The sequence below is a fragment of the Anopheles darlingi genome, chromosome 2 (assembly GCF_943734745.1).
Source record: "Anopheles darlingi chromosome 2, idAnoDarlMG_H_01, whole genome shotgun sequence".
Lineage (NCBI taxonomy): Eukaryota > Metazoa > Arthropoda > Insecta > Diptera > Culicidae > Anopheles > Anopheles darlingi.
Window position 1 is genome coordinate 32,884,403 of NC_064874.1, and position 22,327 is coordinate 32,906,729.

Below are 22,327 nucleotides of genomic sequence, written 5' to 3' on the forward strand. Positions count from 1 at the left end.
GGTCCGTACAAGAATCCACTTGCACCGGTCAGCGCATCGTCGAGTGGACCCGTTTTCCTACCCAATCAGTTGCCTCCACCAGCGGTTGCGCAGTCCACTGCACCGCCGAGCGCCTTTATTCCTCCTCCAGCAGTAGCAATACCCGCACCACCAGCAGCAGTTGCATTTCCAACACCGTTCTCGCAAGCTCCGGTTCCTGTATCAATTTTCAATCCAATAGCATCGTCGTTAGACCTGAATGATACGCAGCAGGGCAGCGAAAAGGTATCAGAGGACCGGATTGCGGCACAACAGAACGTTCCAGCATTCTTCAATCCTTCGGCTGCTCCCGTAGATATCGGCCTGCCAAGAGGTTCCACTACAGGAAACGTCAATCCTTTAAACGTTGGAGAAGTTCGAAACGATTCGCAAGAAGCTGCAAAACAACAGCCACCACCTCCCGTGGTGTCATTCGTGCCATTACAATACAATACCCCGTTGCTAAATCCTGAGCCGATCCAAGCACAATTTGATCAGGCAAAAAATCTTACGAGCGCACCGGAACAGTCATCGATCGGTGCGGATCAATTTACGGTTCCTTCTGCTCCGAAACCGGAAAGCATCGCTAACGTTTTTCACGAGGACTCGTCGAATCACGTCCTGCCCCCGGCGGCTGGTTATTCCTCCTTCTTCGATACCACACCAGCGGAGCAGGGTGTACCAGCGGGAGTTAAAACGATTGTGGACGGACGCTCCAAGTCGAGTGAAAACGTTCTGTCGCCCCCGCCACGCCCAAACTCCAATCTTAGTGAACCGGCTACTATCTTCCCGGGAGCGATACCACCGGCCGGAATATTCCTGACGGAGAACGTTGCCTCTTCCGAGTTGAACCAGACTTCGAACACTGAGCACTTGCAGCAACAACAACGTTGGCCCGTGCCAGACAGCAACGCTAACAGTATCTCGAGCTTCTTTGCTCTGCCCCAGGCGCCATCGTTAACGGCGGGAGGTTTAACAGATACTGTCAAACAGACCGAGACATCCGAGGTGAACGGTAACTTTTGGTCGAATCAACCTTCGCATTCCTTCGACGTAGTAGCACAAAAGTCGAAGCTACCAAGTAAGGAACCGTGTCCGGTAATCAATCCGTCAGACTTCTTCAACAGCAGTAGTACCGGAATCTCTGCCGAGGACGCGAACACCGACAACTGCATCAACACGGGTCAGCAACTGTCCTCCGTTCCTTTGTTCAACTTCTTTGGTCGACCAGCACCGGCTGTTCCAACATTATTGCCGCCAGCAGCGACCAGCGAAGCAGTACAACAACATTCAGCTCCGCCTCCAGTTACTCCTCCTCTTTTAGTCCCGGAAGATCAGGCGGACGGTAGTAAGATCGGTGGTGCCAACGATAGCTTGACAACAGAGAGCGAACAGGAAGAGCAGCGCTTTGTCGGTGTCGTGAACGAACCGATCTTTAGTAGCGACAATCTGTTTGACTTTAAATCGTCCGCGTATCAGGAAGGTGGCACCGAGTACCGGCGTGAGCAGCGCAGTAGCGAGGAACAGGATAACAACGGGCTGGGTTTAGATCGAAGCATCACCGACAGTATGGCAGCATTGGCAACGACAAGCGTTGGCGCACCGGACACTACAATGACCACTACGACGGCACCATCGGTCGCGGAATCGACGACCAACATTGCGTACAGACCAACGTACAACCATTGGTTTTATCGGCGTGAGGTAGAGGGTAAGGTGATCTGGTCACCGTTCACGATGGCCGATTCGATGGCGCTCGAGGACGGATTAACGCTCGAGACGTCGCGCACCGACACACAGAGAGAGACGAGCGCTCCGGTGATCGTGCATACCGATGGTGGCCGGTACGATGTGTCGATACGCGACAGAACACGGACGCCCGTCTACTGGAAGGGTACCGCGAATGAGGTGCGCCGTTGTTCGTGGTTCTACAAAAACGTCGATTCCCGGTTCGTACCGTACGAGGAGGAGGTAGCGGATTTACTCGAGAGCGTATACAAGGAGGCGGCCACAACGGGAGAGTGGCACAGGCGAGTGACGATCCCGAATGGGGAAACGGTCGTGTTCCATGGTCCCTCGGTGATCGTGCATTTCCTACAAACGCAAAACCCGGATACCTGGGGTAGCGGCAACTCACCGGTCCCGTCGACAACGAATCGTCCGCGCGTGGTGAAGCGAGGTATCGATGAGTTCAACATTGATGACGATGAGCCGGAGAAGATCGATCATCTTATGTTTATGGTGCACGGTATTGGTGAGGCGTGCGATTTGCGGTTCCGGCGGGTCGAGGAGGTGGTCGATGAGTTCCGGAGCATCTCGGCACAGCTGGTACAAAGCCACTACCGCTCGGCATTCGATCGCAGTGAAATCGGACGCGTCGAGATATTGCCGATCTCGTGGCACGATGATCTGCACTCGGAGGAATCGGGTGTGGATGAGAAGCTGAAATCGATCACACTCGATTCGATTCCCAAGCTGCGCCACTTCACTAACGACACGCTGCTCGACGTGCTGTTCTACACGAGCCCGATGTTCTGCCAGAGCATCATCGATGCGGTCGGCAATTCGTTGAACCGACTGTACACGCTGTTCTGTCAGCGCAATCCTTCCTTCGCCGGTGGCGTTTCGCTGGCCGGCCATTCGCTCGGTTCGCTGATTCTCTTCGATCTGCTGTGCCATCAGAAGACGGACCAGAAACCGATCGAAACGGAAAACTCGGTAAGCAAATGGTGGCGGTGGCGCTTGGCGTTGCGTCGTCAACGTGAGAAACGGTCCGGTTACTTTATTCTGCTCTTCTTTCGATTCCAGGAGAACCCAGATGCGGACTCCGTGCCACCGTTGGCGAGCCACGTATCCACCGTACACCATCGGCCGCTGGTGCGCAAGTGCTCCCAGCAGATTAACTACGAGGTCGGACCGGCCGGTACCGGGCAACCGTACATCACCTATCCGCAGCTACTGTTCCGGCCGAAGAAGTTCTTCGCTCTCGGTTCACCGATCGGCATGTTCGTCACGATACGAGGCATCGATGCACTTGGCTTGAACTTTGCGCTACCGACCTGTGAGGGGTTCTTCAACATCTTCCACCCGTACGATCCGGTAGCGTATCGGATTGAGGCCCTCGTAAATCCGGAGCTTAGCTCGCTGCGCCCCGTACTGATACCGCATCATAAGGGTCGCAAACGGATGCATCTGGAACTGAAGGAAACCATGGTGCGCGTCGGTAACGATCTGAAGCAGCGCGTGTCCGACGTGTTTCGGAATACGCTCGACACGGTCTACGCACTGACCGCCCTGAACACGTCACGGCCCGACCCGAAAACGATCGAGAAGGAGGTGGACAAGGTGTTGCAGGATCAGCTAAAGTTCGAGACGACCGGTTCCTCGGCGAACTTGGCCAGCTCGGGAAGCGATGTCGACAGTGGGGAAACTAGTCTTCCGCTTGGGCGACTAAATCAATCGCGTCGCGTCGATTACGTACTGCAGGAGGCACCGTTCGAGTTCATCAACGAGTACCTGTTCGCTCTGACCAGCCACGTGTGCTATTGGTAAGTGTAAGAGGAGAGGCACAAGGATACAGTGGTTATGACGGGAAACTGTACGGAACGGAGTACTGATTGCGTATTGTTACCATTTCTTCCACCTCTTTTTGTCTTCACAGGGACTCTGAGGATACAATGTTGTTTTTGATGAAGGAAATCTATAGCACTCTCGGTGTACAGGCTGACATACAGGTACCTCAACAGTCGATGACGATCGAGCGACCTACTGCGACCACTAGTCCGGCACCTTCCAACTGTTCGCTTAGCAACAACAGCTACAATCTTTACCCGCAACCATCCACGAGCGGGAGCGGTAATCGATGAGCGGGCAGCGGCCCTTAGCGGGGTCGGACAGACCCAAAATCCCAAAGCGCTTAACCGAACTCCAGGGATGGTAGCCTTAAACATGTTTTTAATTCGTTTAGTGCCTAAGTTTTGATCGGAACCCCCTCGGGGTGCTCGTTTTGGACGACTGTTCACGGTCAACTGTTTCGTTTTACAATTTCCTCCGAGTCTAGTAACGCGACGCCACGGGCTTCTGGAGCACCGAGAATGGCAGCATATGTTCAGGATGCTTTTCTGTATGTTGTTAAGTTAATATAATGTATGTAAAATAAATCAAAAGCTAATATAAGCCGTATAAGTGTTGGTTGATGATACCGTCGAAACTGATCAGTCTAATCGCAACTGATCAGCCAAGTTGATGGACATGAGGTTGTATGAGAATGGTAGGCGACTGCACAGTCCGCATAGCTTACTTAGACGCTCCGGGAGTACAGTGCATAGTAGGCCTAGACTCAGAAAGAAGGCGCTCGATCGCAGGGGCAGGTGGAGATAGCATGTTGATTTCAGAGCCTGATAAGTGTAAAGTAAACTATGTCCGAGGCACGAGAGCAGCAACGCAACTATGTAGAGGACATTGCCATTATCAATCCCTCAACCGTGGCTTTCGGATCGGCCTTGTGCTACGACCACATCGGTCGTCAGATCATCCTACTGAACAAATACTAATCAAAAGGCCGCACGCGGAAGAACCATTTTATTACACTGTGTTATTACACAGCTGTTTGCAACATTGAATCAAATTTTCAATTGAGCCGACTTGGTAACGACCTTATCACCGTACAGGGCCACAATTGGGTTGACCTCCTCGTGAATAAACTCAACCACCTGATCGGCGGCCCGGCCAGTAAACGTTTTGGGATCCAGTATCGTATCGAGCTGACCCAGGATGGGTGCGAAGTATGGATCCGCTTTGATGCGATCGACCAGATCGTTATCCTTGCCGTGCTGCTTCACCTGCGCACCGGCCTGGTGCGACAGGACGCGTATCTTCTCGTGGCATACCTGCCGATCACCACCGGCCTTCACCATCGCCATGATCACGTTCTCGGTGCTCATGAACGGGAGCTCCTGGGCAATGTTCCGCTCGATCACCTTCGGATAGACGACGAGCCCCTGGGAGATGTTAAGCAGCGTCAACAGGCAGGCATCGGCCGCTAGGAACGCTTCCGAAAGCGTCAAGCGCCGATTGGCGGAATCGTCCAGCGTCCGTTCGAGCCACTGCACGGCGAGCGTGTTAGCCGCATTCGCGTGCATGCTTATCATGTGGCGTGCCAGGGCACAACAGCGTTCCGAGCGCATCGGATTGCGCTTGTACGGCATGGCGGAGCTCCCGATCTGTGTTTGCTCGAACGGTTCCTCTAGCTCCTTGCGTGAAGCCAAAAGGCGCATATCGGAGCACATCTTGTGCACGGTCGCGCCCAGACTAGCCAATGCGGACACAATCTCTAGGTCGACCTTGCGCGAGTATGTCTGTCCGGTTACGGCGTAGTAGCGGCTGAAGCCGGCCAGCTTGGTAACAGTTTGATCCAGCTGACGAACCTTATCACCATCACCGCCGAACAGCTGCAGGAAAGAGGCCTGCGTTCCCGTAGTTCCTTTCACACCGCGGAAGCGCAGGTTATCACGGCAAGCACGGAGTGCCCGTTCATCCATCAGCAAATCCTGGATCCAGAGGGAACAGCGCTTACCGACGGTCGTGAGCTGCGCCGGCTGCAGGTGGGTGAACCCGAGTGCCGGCAGATCGCGGTGCTGCATGGCAAAGTGGGACAGCTGCTTAATGACTCCGACCAACTTCGGTAGCAGCTGATCGAGCGCTTCCTTCAGCACGATCAAATCCGTATTGTCCCCGACATAGCAGGAGGTGGCCCCAAGGTGGATGATGGGCGCCGCCAACGGGCACTGTTCGGCAAACACGTGCACATGAGCCATCACATCGTGGCGTGTCAACGCTTCCTCGGCGGCGGCGGCCTTAAAATCGATATCCTCAATGTGACGCTCCATCTCCTGGATCTGTTCGTCGGTAATCTGCAGTCCTAAAGCCTAAACGAGGAGGTTATCGTTATGAGAGTTAGTATTTCCATCTCACACTCCGTTGCCGTCACCAGCACCTACCTTTTCCGCCTTTGCCAGCATGATCCAGAGTTTGCGCCAGGTGGAAAACTTGAACTGATCGCTGAACAGGTACTGCATTTCCTTGCTGGCATACCGGGTGCTCAGCGGAGAACGATATCCGCGAAATTCGGCGTTTAATTCCGTCATTCTGGAGGCTGCGGCTGCGGCTGGGCTTTGGCGAGAAGACTAGCTGATCGTTCGATCCTCCGCTGGTAACTGGGTTACGGTCGCTCGATCGCACGCTGCTCCGGTTCGCTATTCTGCTCTTATCTCTCGGATCTGATTACCGGTCAAGGTCTCCACGACGAGCTGTTGTTGACCGCGTTGGGAGTGATAAGAAGAACACGCTATTAAATATAGTCGAAAAACAATTTCCTACGAATACAAATTATTACGGAACGTTTCAAAATCGTTTAAATCGTTTAAAAAAGGATTTAGAATCCGATTTCGGGGTTTCAGCCCGGTCTTTTTGGGGAATTTTATATTATAAATAAGAATTAATTTATTTCCGTGAAATTTATATGGAATTATTTTAGTTTAAGTAATAAAATATAACCTTTTTTTAAAGAAAATAAAACCCAAAAAAGTTAAGCTCTGGAGGAACCGGCCAAAAAGGGTCATCAAACGACGGCGGGAGTTGCAAACTTGACTCTAAGAACTTTGGATCGCACGAAAATTCACGAAAACTCACGAAAACTCACGAAAAACGCGGAAAACGCGGAAAATTTTGCTGTTTTTGGTTTTTTTGAAAAAAAAGAAAAAGAAGAAGAAACAGGATAAAACGATAAGTTCCACCGTAAAACAATATAAACGATACAACGAACGAAATAAAAAACGATCAAAACGAAATCTACTACGAGGCGAAAACGATAAAAACGATAATTACCAATATTACAGTGCTGTGCAAATGATTAGAGCTACTGTAATTTTTTTAAAGTTACATCAGGTTGGGGAAAAAGTAGTCCGTTATTTCGGGGAAAACTCCAAACGTTTCAAAACTAACGTTGCTGAACTTAAGATAATACTTAGTTCCTAACGTATCCAACACCTAGTAGAACCTAGTAGAATACCTCAATAGACTGCGTATCTTGCCTACTAATTTGAACTTTCAGCCTAAACCTCTACACTTCGAACAGAACAGATGCCCCCCAATTCTGTATGGAGCATTGGCTGTTCTTTACGGGGAATTCAGAATGCAAAACGAGTGAAGCGTTCTCATCGGAATTCAGATTCCCCAAAAATTTGTTCTCCTTCATTCGTCCAACACAGTCGATCTGATATAAACCGATTTTTGTGACCACTCGAGCCACGCACTTAAATTAATCCTGACCTTTGGTAACACCAAAAGATCTATCACAATGAACTCAACGCACCGGCGGTTATTGAAAAAGTTCCATTCGACCGATCCACCGAACGGAAACAAGCAAAAGCGAAACTGATCTGCTCCGCACGATCTGAACTTTAACGACCTTGAACTTGATCGACTTGGAGCTGCAAAGTGAAGATCGCACCCAGCACTGACCACGCCTCATCGATACGTTGACACCGGAAAACTGGTTCCAGCGTTGCGAGTTCACGAAAATTCCACTCTGTTTCAAAGAGCGCGAATGGGGTCGATCGCTGATCTAGAACGACCTCAAATTACTACTCATGCCATGGACCTACAACTGGTTCACAGAAATAACCACTAACGGATTCTACGAACTGCCCGCCAAGGACACGTACGCACGGTAGTACATCAAGCGTGGTACCGCAAGCCTCGACCACGTCTTCGCTGCCGTATGCCGCTTCCTGATACTGCGCCTCAAGATGCATCGTGTAAGGTCAATGATCTGCGACGTTAACAGCGATCAGATAATCTCAATCAGGGAACGATCGTGCGGGCAAACTACAGAAAGAATTTTCCACAACGAACCTTCCGGTATATGACCAGTATGACCAGTGAGTAGTACAGCTGGAGTAGTTGTAGAGTCGCTGTTATTAACGAAACCGAGCTATCGTCCTCCGATTCCTTCTGATCGATTTTGGGCGGACGTGAAGGGCCCTTCGCCGATTGAACGATGGAAGACGATGAACTTGGCCTTGGCCTGCGTCGAGGTGCTTTCGCTTTCTTTGCATCAAACGAGCGACGAGTTCAGCTCAGTTGGCTGGCTTGGCTGCTTGGCTAGGCCAGGTCTGTAGGGGTCACTCGGCGCGCAGCACAATTAACCAGTAAGCCATGGCCATCCGGCTCGCCACAACGACGACCCGTGCAGCCTTGCCTGCAACATTAACCACCTTCAACAACTACGCCGGTGCGCGCTGGTTCCGCAGTATTACACGCCACGCACGACGGGGTCGGATGCTGCCATGTCCTCGTGCTACCATGAATTATAACAAAAAGGGTAACACACAGGGGGAGAGAGAGAGCAAAAGAGAGACACGCATCTTGCGTGCATTCCTCGTGCATCCCTTCTGCACTACCTCCGACTACTAAGTGTGGCAGCCAAGCCATTTTCTGCTCCAGCGCGGGTCATGGCGGATCTTTGGCTTGAATTTATGCGCTCCAACGACGACGATGATGTGTGGTACCCCCTTTCTAGGTCGTGTGTCACCAAGGTTATGCCCTCCTTCTTCGTTTCGTCGGATGCGAGGGGGTCCATAAAGTGAGCAAAAGATTCTGAGCGGCGTTGTAAGCGCGCCCCAGCTCGTACATTCGCGGCTGATAAGCTCGCTGCGCACTCCGGTGGTGCAGGTGACGATGGGTTGGTTGGTTGGGTGGTGGGGACACCGCGAATCGATCGCGTACGCGCATACTCGCGAGCTCGCGAGCTCGATCGCGATAGCTGCCTGGTGCCTGGGTTCAGTCTAGCGGTGGCTTGCGAACACTCCGGATCAGCAAACGGCGCGCGCTAGACACACACACACACGGCGTATTTGTCGCTGCTGGAAAGGACCTTCTTCTTTCTCGGTCAGCTCTCCGTGGAAGCGCTTCCTTGAGGCACGCCGAAATCGTGCAATCAGGAGAGAGCATCCGTTGTGTACGTGTGTGAGCGTGTGAATTTGTGTGTCGAGTACTGGGAGTGCAACATTCCAGAAGAAGATTTGTTCGAGAAGCCCGAACCGAACCGAACGCCCCGACCGAGTAACCGTCTATCTACTGATAGGCCGCCCCTTGGAGGGAAGCATCAAAAGTGACGCAACTGCGGGCGCGTAAAGAGCACCAAAGATCGCCATCGGAACGGTGTGCCGTGTGTGCGCAGCAGGGCCAGGGAATCGACCTAGGGAGCGTTGCTCTAGGCGGAGAAGACTTACCGTCGTTAGCGGTAGTAGTACTGGTAGTAGTTGTTTGCAGCCTGCCAGCTATCTAGACTCTAACGCTGTAAATACCGCTAAGATTACGTAAGCGTGTCCCCCTGTGTCCCCAACATAACGGACAGGCGTTCTCCTGCGGCCTAACCGCTGGACCGGGTTCAGTGCCGGCTATCGATCGATACGGACCGTCTCCTGGCGTGTCGTCTGGTGTTAGTGGCCTGCGTGTGTGTCGCGTTTGCTCCGTAATTGGTTTAATTGAATTGGTTTGCATAAACACTTTCTACCGCGAGTCCCGATTGGCCGTAACTCGCGGAGCGTCGCACTGAAGACACCAACGACGGAGGAACGACACGTTATCCGAACGTGTCTCGAGTGGTGCGCCAATAGTTCGCGGTACGCCGTTTGCTGGTCACTTTAACGCGCGCGCAACGATGGAGCTGTGGTTGATTTGCTTGGGACTGGTGTTGCGGTTGCTGAACGTTCTGCTCAAACCGTTCATCGCGTTGTTCGGAGGCTCGAAACGCACGGCACCATTTCCGGAGATACGCAACGACATGCTCCGGATACCGGCCGTCGATCTGGCCGAACGCATACGGAACAAAGAGGTAAGGAGCTGCCCGATCCCGACCTAGACCTTGGCCTTCTGGAAAGGAAACAAGCGCGCGTGTAGGGTCCTTCGATGAAGTCCGGACCAGACCGGACCGGAGGAGTTCAATCAACCACAAGCGAGTGCGCACACTCAAGTGCTCTGAGCCCGTACAGCATGCGAACATGAAGTGAATGTTGCTGCTTTTTCCTTCGGCGGGCAGGTTGTCCTTGACGATTGGTGGCGATACATCGCCAGACGGTGTTACGGACGGGTCTTGTGCAGAGAGTAGAATGTCCACGATCACTCATCACCAAGTTTACGGAAGTGTTTCGCTCATGCAATAGCGGCCTGATTGACGAATGGATGTTTTATTAGCGTCCGTCGTGCGTTTGAGCTGCCGGAGCTGCAGCCAATTGGTCGGACAAACAGTCGGATCCCGGACCAAGCCCACGTTTGCTCATCGCAAACGGTGGCGTGAGAATCTAGTAACGGTCCAGGTGCCGCTGTTTATCTTTGCTGGATATCTTTGTTCACACAGCAGGCTGCTGGTGATGCTGATGAGACTGATCAATTGATAATGGTTTGAGTGAGTCCGGTGGAAGTCACACCAGGGAGCTCTGGGAGGTGGTACTATGATTGCGTTTTGGAATGCATCAGCCACGCCTTTAACCTGATGGTGCACTAGCAGGCAAATGTGGGAAGCGACTAGTAGGATGTCTCCCGCCAGCGATGGACCCTAAAACATTGAGGAAGTCGTTGCGTGTTACTTCGCTGCCAGGCATTAATCGTGTTCCTCTCACAAAACACGGCACAGGAGTGTTAATCGTGGTCGGAAGTGAGAAAAAACGCCGTCCTCTTTAACCTCATTGCCGCGCATTCCACCAAAAAATGACCACAAAAAACGCGTGCCGGCCCAATCGGAGGTTTTGGGACAGAATATTTGGGGAAGAAGTTGAAGTGGGCACTTGTGTGATCGCTCAGCGTCACCACCTCGTTATCGTCGCCAGCACCGTATGGTAAGCTGAAGGCTTGCTTGAGTGGTGGCCAGTGGCGGCCAGTATTAGCATGTCTTGGCACAGCGGTAGACACTCGTTTGTAAGTGGAACTTAACCAGACATGATCAAGATCTATGTGTACCGAACGCACCGGTAATTAGCCAGGCGGTTCCTCTTCAGCTGTATAGAACAGGCATTCCGTTGCTTCCGTCTACCTACTCGTAGAACGCGTTGACCTCATCGGTCTCAGCATCGTCGTCGGCAGAAAAACGCAATCGCGAGTACGAGCACGAGCCGTACGAGATGTTTGGTGATGACGAGTTTGCTGGGTACGAGATCACCAACGACGGCGAGCGAGGCACGAATCGCCACGCTTTATCTGCGGATCCGGTCGGTGTTTTGGCCGGTTTTGGCCCTCAGGAGGTTCTAGGGGCCATGTATAGAATGAGCAGAAGATCCGGTCGGATCGGAGCTGGGTGTTGATTGGTGGTGTCGGTTTGCAGGAACCTGTTTCTCAAACCAGATCATTCATAGGTGGGACAAGAGCAAAATAGACATGTTTTGAGGAAAAAATCAGCTTATTCTAATGCACAGGCAGCTATCAAAGAAACGAAATATCGAAGGCAGATGGTACTGATAGGTCTACGAAGAATATATCTATTTGTTATGATTTGTTATTATGATTTAGGTACAAGTAGCAATCGGGCTCAAACACTTGTTTAAAAGCTCTAGTATATTATTTTTGGAATGACGCTTTTCGATTATTTTCACACTTTCTGTGAATAGTAATCTGAATAATTTTAGAAAATATGTAATATTTTGATTGAGAAATTGAAGAATGAATTCTTTTAGGAACAACATTTTACCGTTGTTTTCAAAAGGTTTATTCATAATGTAGAACTTATCTTTTGCTAACAAATCCAGGAACTCATGCTTTTTTGATTATCTTTTTTAAAAGATGTAATCCAAATGTATCATCTATTATAGTGGTTTTTCTTTTTTAATAGAAATTGCTATTGGAACAGTTGCTGTTTGAGTTATTTGAAAACTGATACGAGCAAACAACTATATATCATAAGTAAGCGGAAATGAAGTATTAAAAGCTGCGTTCAAACCAGGTGACCGCATTTCCAGCTCTTACATTTGCGACCCTTTTGACGACAAGCTTTATGATTTCGTTTATCCCCTGAGTCTTTGTTCATGCGCAAAGGCGTAAACAATGGCTGTGAGTTGGAATCGTCATGATAATGCAAAAAATAGGGAAATAGCGTTGTTTATAAAAAATATTAAAACCTTAATGGCATTTACAGACGTATAAACTTAGATTGTTATGGACATATGAGGAACCATCGTTTAAGTTGCTCAATTGTGAATGGCTTCGATTTGTAGGGTTGGAATAATTTGTTAAATTTATGACCATAATGTGACCATAATGTGTTCAAGATTTCAACTAAAAATCAGTAAAAAATCTCTAATTAATTATTCAATTACAAATTATTCAAAATTACAAATGCTAAAATTGTTTCTGTTAAATCAAACGTAACATTAATTTCACATTAATAAGAACATTTTCTTTTCAGTATTAACAAGGATAAAATTTATCGTCTACGAATGTGAGGCTTTGTGTCGAATCATCAAGCGCCTTTGTTGATTACCTTTCCCCTACAGATCTAAACTCTCTAACTAATAATAACTTCTTTGACAAATTAGAACAGTCCTCAATAGGTTACCTTCGGCATGAGCAAATTAAACTTTGAGTGGAATATACACCCGACACACATGGCCGGCTGTTAGTATCAATTAAAAATAAGAAAACTTGTTTCATCGCTTTGTAGAACGCGACGCATTAGAGAACCATTCTCGATGCTCGAATACGCACATAAGTACCGTCCACGGATACCGGTTTTACTTTCCGCACGTTCCGACTAGCGTTCCTTCTCTCACCGTCACTTCCACTCGTATTGACGGTGACCCAATGAGGTGTATACGACCAAAGACACGATTCCGTTCGGTATGACCAGGCGGCTTCGTGTGTATGAGTCGGGTGGCGCTAGCGATAGAAGCACGACGATCGATTGAAATACATGATCTCTTACGCATACGCGGTGGGCTCGATAAATGCATCCACAAAACCTATGCTTGTGCCCACCCACGGTGACCTACCGAATTATGCTGACCGCGTGCGCGATAAGCTACGGACTGGCCATCAGTCCCGCATGTTATGCCCTCGTGCGAACTTGAATTGTATGTCGCTTGCCATTCTGAAGATGTAATTTTTACTGATGATTTTGCATGAACGATCGAGGCAACCATTGCAATCCATCTTCTTCCGGCCTTACTCCCGATCCCGAGTAGGCTTTGACCCACTGCTCACCATGAGGTGTGACCAGCAACGGTTTCTAATCGTCGGCGATTAGTGTGACCGATCAGGCATTGCGTGACGATCACGGTCACGAATGGGCATCACAAACGGATCGACTTACGACGCACGACCAGAGGCCGATCAGGGCTCTCCCAAAAACGATGGCCACTCTATTCGCTGGCCATTTCTATTCATCTCACATGCCAAGGCATTGCGTCGGTGCCATATGATGTGTCGCTTGTCTCGTGTACTGATGCCGGATTGTAATTGATTTCGTTCGATTTGGATTTTGGTTTTCGCGATAGCTACGATCGGAAGATGTCGTGCGAGCATACATCGAGCGGATTCGTGAGGTCAACCCCTTGATCAATGCCGTTGTGGAGGAACGCTTCGAGGCGGCGATCGAGGAAGCGCGAAAGGCGGACGCACTGATCGCCGAAACGCAGCCACTGTGGCTGATCAAGAACTATCCGCTGCTGGGCGTGCCGTGTACGGTGAAGGAATCGTGCTCACTACGTGGTGCTCCGCTGACCGGTGGATCACTGGCCCGGAAGGGATTGCGGGCTGCGACCGATGGTGAAGCGGTAGCGCATATCCGAGCGGCCGGTTGCATTCCGCTGCTCGTCTCCAACACACCGGAGTACTGTCTGAACTGGGAATCGTACAATCACATCACCGGCCGTACCCTGAATCCTTACGACAATCGACGTACGGCTGGTGGTTCGTCCGGTGGTGAAGGTGCGCTGATCGGATCCGGTGCGTCCCTGTTCGGTGTCGGTAGCGATGTGGCGGGTTCGATCCGTGTACCGGCCCACTGTAATGGCATCTTCGGACACAAACCAACGGCTGGTAAGTAAAGGAAGAGGATGAAGAAGTGAACCGAAGCGACTCTAAACTTAACTGTTGCTTTCTCTCTTTCTCATTGTAGGAGCGATCTCTATTCGGGGTCACTTCCCGATGTCGACGGACGAAAAGTTTGCTCAGCTGTTGACGGTCGGACCGATGTCGCGGTACGCCAAGGATTTACCGACCTTGCTGCACATTATGGCCGGTCCGAGTGCAGCTAAGCTGCGGCTCGATGAAACCGTCTACACGAAGGACATTCGTGTGCTGTACGCCGAAGATATGGGCTTCAATCCGGGCCACATACCGGTGGATGATGATATCAAGATGGCACTGTACCGTGCGGTGCAGCATTTTAAGGCCAATGGGCTAGCGACGGAGCGGTTCGAGTTCGACAACATGCACGAGGCGATGGAGCTGGCGTTCAGTGTGCTCTCGTCGCTCACTGACGTTCCGAGCATCTTCCACAATCCGGACAATCCAAAGGCACCGCACAGTGTGGGGTGGGAGCTGGTACGTAGCGTACTCGGTCGATCTCAGTACACTCTCGCCGGTATCATGTTCTACGCGATATTGGGTTTGAAGAACTTCTTTGCCGCGGATCGGCTCGTCGAGTACCGCCAGAAGGCCGACCGTATGCGCCAGCAGATGATCGTGAGTATAGTAGCAATCGTTCTCTGCGACGATCATCACTTAAGTTTGCATTTTTTTCTCGCACTTTTCACAAATACAGGACACACTGGGTACGGATGGTGTCTTCCTGTTTCCAACGTTCCCAACTTCCGCCTTACGACACTATGAGTCGATCGGACACATTATGACCGTCGGGTATACGATGCTGTTTAACGCGCTAGGATTGCCGGCCACTCACGTACCACTTGGATTTGATCGTCAAGGGCTCCCGATCGGAATACAGGTCATTGCGGCACCATACCAGGATCGACTGGGTCTCTGCATAGCTCGTGAGCTCGAGGTTGCTTTCGGTGGATGGCAGCCACCGAAATGAGCTCCGAAGGTTCTCCGGCAGCGTTCATAGACTTCAACAACACAATCAACAACAGTCACCATAATGGATGATTGCTCGAGTAGAACGATCATCGCGTGCAATCCAAGCGCTTCGAGTTATCGGGAAAAAGGGGAAAGGGGAAACTAAGTGCAAGTGTAATTGTACAGATTAGCGTACGAGGTTGAATAAATGCACGCACAGTGTGCATACTCCGATGATACTATTCGTGGATTTTTGCTTTCTTTCTGTGTTGTTTCCCGTGTAACAAAAGGCATACAAGGTGACCGGGATATATTTAACCGGAAGTGGAATACAAAAATGCCGCTTTTCTTAGTATACGTCACGATAGGATGTAGCTATTCGGAAGTTCCGTCATTACATATGATAAAAATCAAGGGCTTATGAATGGTTCCTTTGGCTCACTGTTTAGATATTGATTTCTACATAATTAAGTATATCTGTTTACGTGATTCATTTATAGGTGCGTGACTCATTTAGCTTATAATTGTGCATAAGGATGCTTGCTTTGCATGCGCATTAGCAAGGCGAAGTTAGTGATGGAAATACATTATTTTGCATTTACACTTTGCCTCACGCTGTGGCGCAAGTTTTACAATATTTTAATGAAAAGTTTATCATGATTTGTATTAGGTATTTTACGAAAATTAGCCGGATTTTTTCTACAAACGTCAAATGATAAGAAAAACGAGCTATACTAAAAGGAGAGTTTGCGAAAACTGTTCTAAGTTTTACATGTCCTAAATGCTTAACATGATGTTTTGGTGTACTTTTTCTTTGTTATTATAATAGCAAAACAATTTTAAAATTATGTATTAATGCTCAGTATCGCTAGAAGGCCTCATTTCAATTTCATTTCAATTCAAACGGAATCGTTAATTTTTGCTTAGTCATTGTGAGCTGGACCTGCTTCATTATAACAGATTGTTCTGGTAATGATGCACCAGTCGCTCGTACTGACTCTTAATTGTAGATTAATCTTGTTGTGAACGAATGTTGTAATTGTTGGTTGCGGGCATTCCTATAGTACTCAGTACTCACTGTGGATCTAAAATGGCGGATTGTACGGCAAAGTTTGAAAGAATGCCTCGTAACTGTGGTATAGAACATGTGGCTCAACATTAGAAATTAGAATTTTTTTGGAACCATTATGTTTTTGACCCAACTCCCAAGCCCGACCCTTGAAAGACGATAACAGGGGTCGATTTTCGGACGGAGTTTACATGCGATAGCATCCCGCATCCCCGATAGCAGCAGCCCCTAGCCAGCGTTCGGCTCTATCATCACCATTCCACTCCGTCGCGTATGTCTCTGTGCTGGCGTAGGCTGGTGGTTTCACTGATAGCGAACCCAAGTGGCAAGATAGCGAGCAGTAGCTTGGCTGGAAAGGTCGTTCCCATCCTCACCAGTCTACCACAATCCCTTACGAGGTACGGAACGGTGTCAATACCACTTGCACGTCGCCATTCAGTCGTTTACACATTTGCACTTTTACCGCTTAACCGACCGGACACGGAAAAAGCACACGACCTTTCGGGTGTTGGGCGTGTGAGTGTGGGGTGCAAATCATTAGAATTCGAATCCGAACCAACTTCCTATTGACGATCGTTGATTATCGGGGCAACCTCCAGTCGTACTCTACTTCGTGCCGCAAGTCGTGCTCGTAAGTGCATTACTAAGAAGTGCGCGTGTGGATTACAGCGGCCATCATCATCGTCATCATCACCGACGGGCGGGCTCGTTTGTCACCGCAAACGGCGGCCATCGACAGAGCACAGCGGGACAGAGCAGCTCCCAGCTGGTCCCAGGAGTCAGTCAGAGACAGTCGTTATGGAGCTGTTACTGAAGCTAGTGGCGTTGGTGTTGCGGTTGGTGAACTTTGTACTTGAACCGATCCTAGCACGGTTCGGTGGACCGAAACGTACGGAACCGTTCCCGGCGATTCGTGATGAGGTGTTGCGTGTACCGGCGGTCGAGTTGGCGGAACAGATACGCCAAGGTAGCCGCCGATCGGTCGATGTGGTCCGAGCGTACGTACTGCGCATCCGTGAGGTGAACCCACTGATCAATGCCGTCGTCGAGGAGCGCTTTGAGGCCGCACTGGCCGAGGCTGTGGCCGCAGACGAAACCGTTGCCATTGCACGCCGGAATGGTGATTCGTTGGACGAGTTGGCCAAACGATCACCGCTGCTCGGTGTACCGATTACGGCGAAGGAAAGCTGCTCGGTCAAGGGACTGTCGCTCGGTGGTGGCGTCGTACGGCGTCAGAATATTACGGCCGATGCGGATGGTGAGGCGGTTCGGTTACTGCGGGAAGCCGGTGCCATTCCGCTGCTCGTCTCCAACACGCCCGAGTATTGCTTGGGATTCGAGGCGTACAACAACGTGACCGGCTGGACGCTGAATCCGTACGATCCGAGGCGCAGTGCGGCCGGTTCGTCCGGTGGTGAAGGAGCGCTGATCGGGGCCGGTGCATCGGTGTGCGGTGTGGGCAGTGATCTGGCGGGTTCGATCCGCATTCCGGCCCTGTTCTGTGGCATCTTCGGACACAAACCCACGGCCGGTAAGTATAGTGTGGTCGGCCATCGAGAGATGGACTCATTATCGCCCTCAAATGTGCAAATGTGACCGTAATCGGCGACGGGGTGACGGCAAACTGGACCTCGGTGCACTTTGACTCGCACCCTGGCAATGAAGCGACCACCATTTGTGGTTAACAACAAACTCGGCTCGCGAGTTGCGAGTGCTGTGCAACTTGTGATCGATTTACGAGTTCCCCGGGCATGAATCGTTGGCCATCAAACACACGAAGGTTGTTGCATCAGCGACAGTCGTCGTAGGAAGCGACATTTTGAATCGATTAAGAGTAGGAAAAACAGATTATACCGTCGTACCGTTAGCAGCAGCAGCAGCAGCAGCAGCAGGAACTGAGGAATGCAAAATACGTTGATATCTTGTTTTATTGAGAAGCAGTTCTCGCCACCCGGTAACCTTGCCGTGGCAAAACCGTTCAATTCCGAACGCTACTCGATGTCTACGCGATGATTAGGCAAGGTACAAATCATCATCATTTGGAGACCGAAAAATGATTCATACGTGAGTCAGATTCTGGAAGCAGCTCGCGATAACGAGTCTCTCGCGATAGCGCGTATCAGAGCATTAGATGGCTTTAACTGACGCTATCGGCACCCTTTTACGTTGGTGGCCACCTCTCACGGGCAGGGCTTCTAAATCGTCATCCGGTCAACGGGGTCCCCTTGGCGTCGTCAGGCCACGTACTGCACGGTGTACTTTGTATGCACGTGGCCCCATTTTGGGGCCGTGCAGATCCGTGTGGCACGCGGAGGTCGAGCGAAGAAGGCATATTTCTTTTTGTCTAACGTGGCCCATTTCCGTGGCAGGTGCATTAATTTGTTGCTTGGTCGCCTGGCTTGTGCAGGAGATAGTGACAGTGGATTGCATTATGCAGCTCACAAGACACCAGCGCATTTGAATTCAAATGCTAGAATTATCAGAAAGTGAATGTCGGAAGAAGATCGATAGAGGAAGGAGTTGAAGTCGCAGTGAGCTGTGAGCATTTTTTATGAACAAGATAGGCATTATTTTTCATTTTTGTAATTCAAAAGAATGATTTTGATTTTTAAAAAATCAGATCTTTCAGTAGTAAAGCGACTGAAACTTATGGAAAATTTTGTGCATTTTTAGTGTTTTAACAGTTTAGCTTGTTGTTATCTTTTCCATTTTACCTTGTTTCACTGCAGTATTTTTCTAATGATTGCCACTATTGTTTATAAAGCATGATTGCCTGTAATTCATCTTTCAATTGCAGAAATTTGGCTTCAATTAAGCTTTCGCTTTTGTCACATTGAGAGCCAGAAGTTCCGAAATTTTACTGGTTACATATCTCACTTTAAGGGGCAGAATATGTAAAAGTTTTTATTAACAAAGTGTTTTGCCAGAAGCATTATTTTTAAATTAAACCATTGATACGAATGATACAGAGCTCATATTGTGTAACGATTGTATAAAGCCTCTGGAAATGAGCATGAAAATATACTTCTTTTATTGCAGTTAGCAGCTTGCCTAATATTCTCTCGTATTAGAAGTATCGAGCGGTACGATCGATTCATTTCGTAAACATGTTCTTTGCACCGTTAATGATGATTTTGTTTGTACCTTTCGAAGTGGAAACATCATCTTTATCACTCTTTAGAGCGCCTGAATCTACACTTTCTACTAGGGCTGTTACTGGGGCTGTGACTCACATAACATTACACCTGTAGTGAATAAGTTGTAAAATTTCATTTTCAACTAAGAGGATACCAGTAGTAATTTGCTGAGCAACATGCATTGTAGGAAATTGAGGTCATTAACAAACATTACTGCATTTGATTGAATCGAAAGAAATATCGGCACTGTCTGAAAGCTGACTTATTAATGCATCTATCTATTCCAACACCTTCCAGGCGTCGTCTCCATTAAAGGCCATATGCCCGTTTGTACCGATGCACACTTCGATCAGTATCTCACCCTGGGGCCGATGTGCCGATACGCTAAGGATCTACCTTTACTGCTGGAGGTGATGAGTGGAGCGAATGCCGGCAAGCTAAGGCTTAACGAACCGGTCGATGTGACGAAGCTGAAGATCTACTATCCCCAGAAGCTCGATCTGCGCATTAACGCAGTGCCCATTGCTCCAGAAATTCGCGAATGTTTGCGCAGCGCCGTGAAACACTTCCAGAACAAGGGCATCTACTCGGAGACGATCAACTTCAAGCACTTCCGCGACAGTATGCAGATCGCGTCGACAGAACTGCAAACACTGGACAAGGTACCGTCGGTTTTCGCTAACCCGAATGCAAACCAGCTGTGGGAGCTGGTGAAGCTGCTGTTGGGCCAATCGGAACACACGTTTGCCGCCCTGTTTATGAACATCCTATCGGCAACAAAGCGAACCGTTAACGAGAAGGATCGGCAACGATACCTACGCATATCGGCCGAGTTTAAGCAGGACATTACCGTAAGTGGCGGTGGTGCCGAATGCCGAACGGATCGATTAAACGTAAATAATGTCTGCCAATGCTCTCATTTCTACAGGAAAGACTCGGTACCGACGGTGTGTTTCTGATGCCTTCCTTCCCGAAGCCCGCCATAAGACATTACGAATCGTTCGGTCACGTCACGGGCTTCATGTACACGGCCGTCATCAATGCGCTAGGGTTGCCGGCCACGCAGGTACCGCTGGGATTCAACCGGGACGGATTGCCGGTCGGTATACAGGTTGTGGCGGGCCCCAACCAGGATCGATTGTGCCTTCGGGTGGCCCAGGAGCTTGAAACGGCCCTAGGTGGATGGCAGCCACCGAAGTAAAGATTATAGAGAAGACACCCGTATCGTATCGAGTGAATGATGTGTGTTTGTGTAGTCTGAGTATGAGAGCCCATTTATGCATAATACTGCATACTGCTAGATGTCTGCGACACCTGAAACCATTTGGATGATATGGACCGGAACCTTGGAGCTCGTCGCCTTATGCTGAGGCGCATGTATCGCTTCCCGTGAGGTGCGAGCAACTATTACGTTTTTGTTACACCACGACCAGTTAATAAACATAGGACAATATTGTTGTAAAATACATGTTGTGGTTTTATTTTAATCTGTGTTTATTTTTCCGGTTCTTTATTTGTTTTAAATGTTTACAAAAAAAAAGAAACTGTTGAGCTTTGCAAGACACATAAAATATGACCAGACAGTTCAGACTTCCAGTTTTATTTAAGTTACTGTATGGTTTTCTATCTGTTAAAGTTTTTAGTGTTGTGTTCTTTTGAACAGTTATTGGTTTTTTGCATTTGTATATGCTTTCCATGAAATTGGAAGTTATTTTCATGCAAAATGAAACAGAAATTCCAGCTCAGAATAAGCGTATTCGTTATTTTCGTGCGCCTACAAGACATCAATGCAAAGTACCGCCATTTAGCGTGTTGAAAAATGGCCCCAAATTCGACATTATTGTATCACAGAAACCTGGTTAAGAATATTGTGCGTGTTCGGAGGTAACTGAGCTTTAACCACTCTGTCAGCAAAATGATTGTAACATATTTAAACTAATGGAAAAAGAAGGCGTTTCCGCTGTAAGCGAAATACCCGCGCCAAGAGTCACGTTCGCAGATCCGACATACAGGTGATAGTTTTGGCAACGCCATACAATCCACCCGGACAATCGCAGTCACTGGAACCGGAAGGTTTGCAAATGATTAAGCACGACCTTTTCACCTTGTTTCATGGAGTTTTGATCCTCGCCAGAGCCAGTGCTGAAAATCTTTTGTGGAACAAAGTAATTGGACATGCAAAAGCCAGTGCTTTGCTGTCTGCTATCGCATGATACTAAACTCCAACAACTATTTTCGGACTAAGTAGAGTAATAGATCTTTTGGCAAATAAAAGAAACTGAAAATTCATTTTCGTGTATGACCAGATATCCGTCAGAATCTTTGAAACAAGCTGGTGTAGAAGTCGAAGCATCGTTCCGGTCTATCCCTAAGAACTATGACTGTACGATGAGCGATGTCCATTAGTTTTGATCAGCAACTGTAACACCCCATCTACACGGGCGCGAGAAAGCTGAAAATGAAAAAGGCGAGAATTTTTGCTCAAATTTTTGAGAAGTGAGCTATTCTCGTTTTGAGTATGAGTAATTCTCCGAGCTGCCGCTTGGAGCGCTGTCTAAGGATTCCAACGATCATTTTTCCTTAGCAACCACAACTGTTGCTAACACAAAAAACGCCTACTGCATTGTTTCACAGGTAGTTTGCAGGTAGCTCAATTCTCAATTCTCCATTCTCTCCTTTCTCGGTTTCTAGACGAGCGGAAAAATTCTCGCTCCGGATTTGTATGGATTTGACATTCTCAACTCTTTCATTCTCATCTCATTTTCAGCTTTCTCGCGCCCGTGTAGATGGGGTGTAACCTAGATTTTTTTTTCAAAAGACTAGAACAGCACGCACTGGAGATGCGGTTGCTAAGGAATGGTGTAGCTGAGGACGTTGACAACGACCAAGACTAAGAGAAGAAAGACCAAGGAGTTTTAAGACCAATAATAAAGAGAATTATTACATAAATTCAACATCTAAAAACCAATTCAGTTTGTTTGTGTTACCTTAATTTCTTCAATCCCTTTGGGGGTCTGGTCACCCCCGTTAATGG

At 49.0% G+C, this 22,327-nt stretch overlaps 5 protein-coding genes across 5 annotated transcripts in view; 4 read left to right on the forward strand and 1 right to left on the reverse strand.

Annotated features, from left to right (window-relative positions):
• The window catches only part of LOC125949108 (uncharacterized), a 41,594-nt gene extending 37,391 nt beyond the window's left edge, over nt 1–4,203 (forward strand). The window contains exons 2-4 of the mRNA XM_049675809.1: nt 1–2,736; nt 2,827–3,566; nt 3,680–4,203. The exon at nt 1–2,736 is cut by the window's left edge and continues 1,415 nt beyond it. Of these exons, the coding sequence (XP_049531766.1) occupies nt 1–2,736; nt 2,827–3,566; nt 3,680–3,884 (3,681 nt within the window). The 3' untranslated portion in view covers nt 3,885–4,203. The remainder of the gene's footprint in view (nt 2,737–2,826; nt 3,567–3,679) is intronic.
• Nucleotides 1–22,327, forward strand: part of LOC125949106 (uncharacterized) — a 317,531-nt gene that overhangs the window by 120,152 nt on the left and 175,052 nt on the right. The window lies entirely within an intron of this gene.
• On the reverse strand, nt 4,577–6,730 carry LOC125949149 (adenylosuccinate lyase). The gene is made up of 3 exons (XM_049675901.1): nt 6,574–6,730; nt 6,018–6,326; nt 4,577–5,945 (listed from the first exon to the last, which is right to left on the reverse strand). The coding sequence occupies exons 2-3, from the start codon at nt 6,162–6,164 to the stop codon at nt 4,641–4,643; spliced, it is 1,452 nt and encodes a 483-aa protein (XP_049531858.1). The 5' UTR covers nt 6,165–6,326; nt 6,574–6,730; the 3' UTR covers nt 4,577–4,640.
• Nucleotides 8,881–15,315, forward strand: LOC125949144 (fatty-acid amide hydrolase 2-B-like). The gene is made up of 4 exons (XM_049675895.1): nt 8,881–9,916; nt 13,563–14,106; nt 14,186–14,754; nt 14,834–15,315. Exons 1-4 carry the CDS (start codon nt 9,743–9,745, stop codon nt 15,104–15,106), a joined length of 1,560 nt encoding a protein of 519 aa, XP_049531852.1. The 5' UTR covers nt 8,881–9,742; the 3' UTR covers nt 15,107–15,315.
• LOC125949143 (fatty-acid amide hydrolase 2-B-like) lies at nt 16,542–20,759 on the forward strand. Its single transcript, XM_049675894.1, has 3 exons — nt 16,542–17,687; nt 19,591–20,144; nt 20,222–20,759. The coding sequence occupies exons 1-3, from the start codon at nt 16,955–16,957 to the stop codon at nt 20,492–20,494; spliced, it is 1,560 nt and encodes a 519-aa protein (XP_049531851.1). The 5' UTR covers nt 16,542–16,954; the 3' UTR covers nt 20,495–20,759.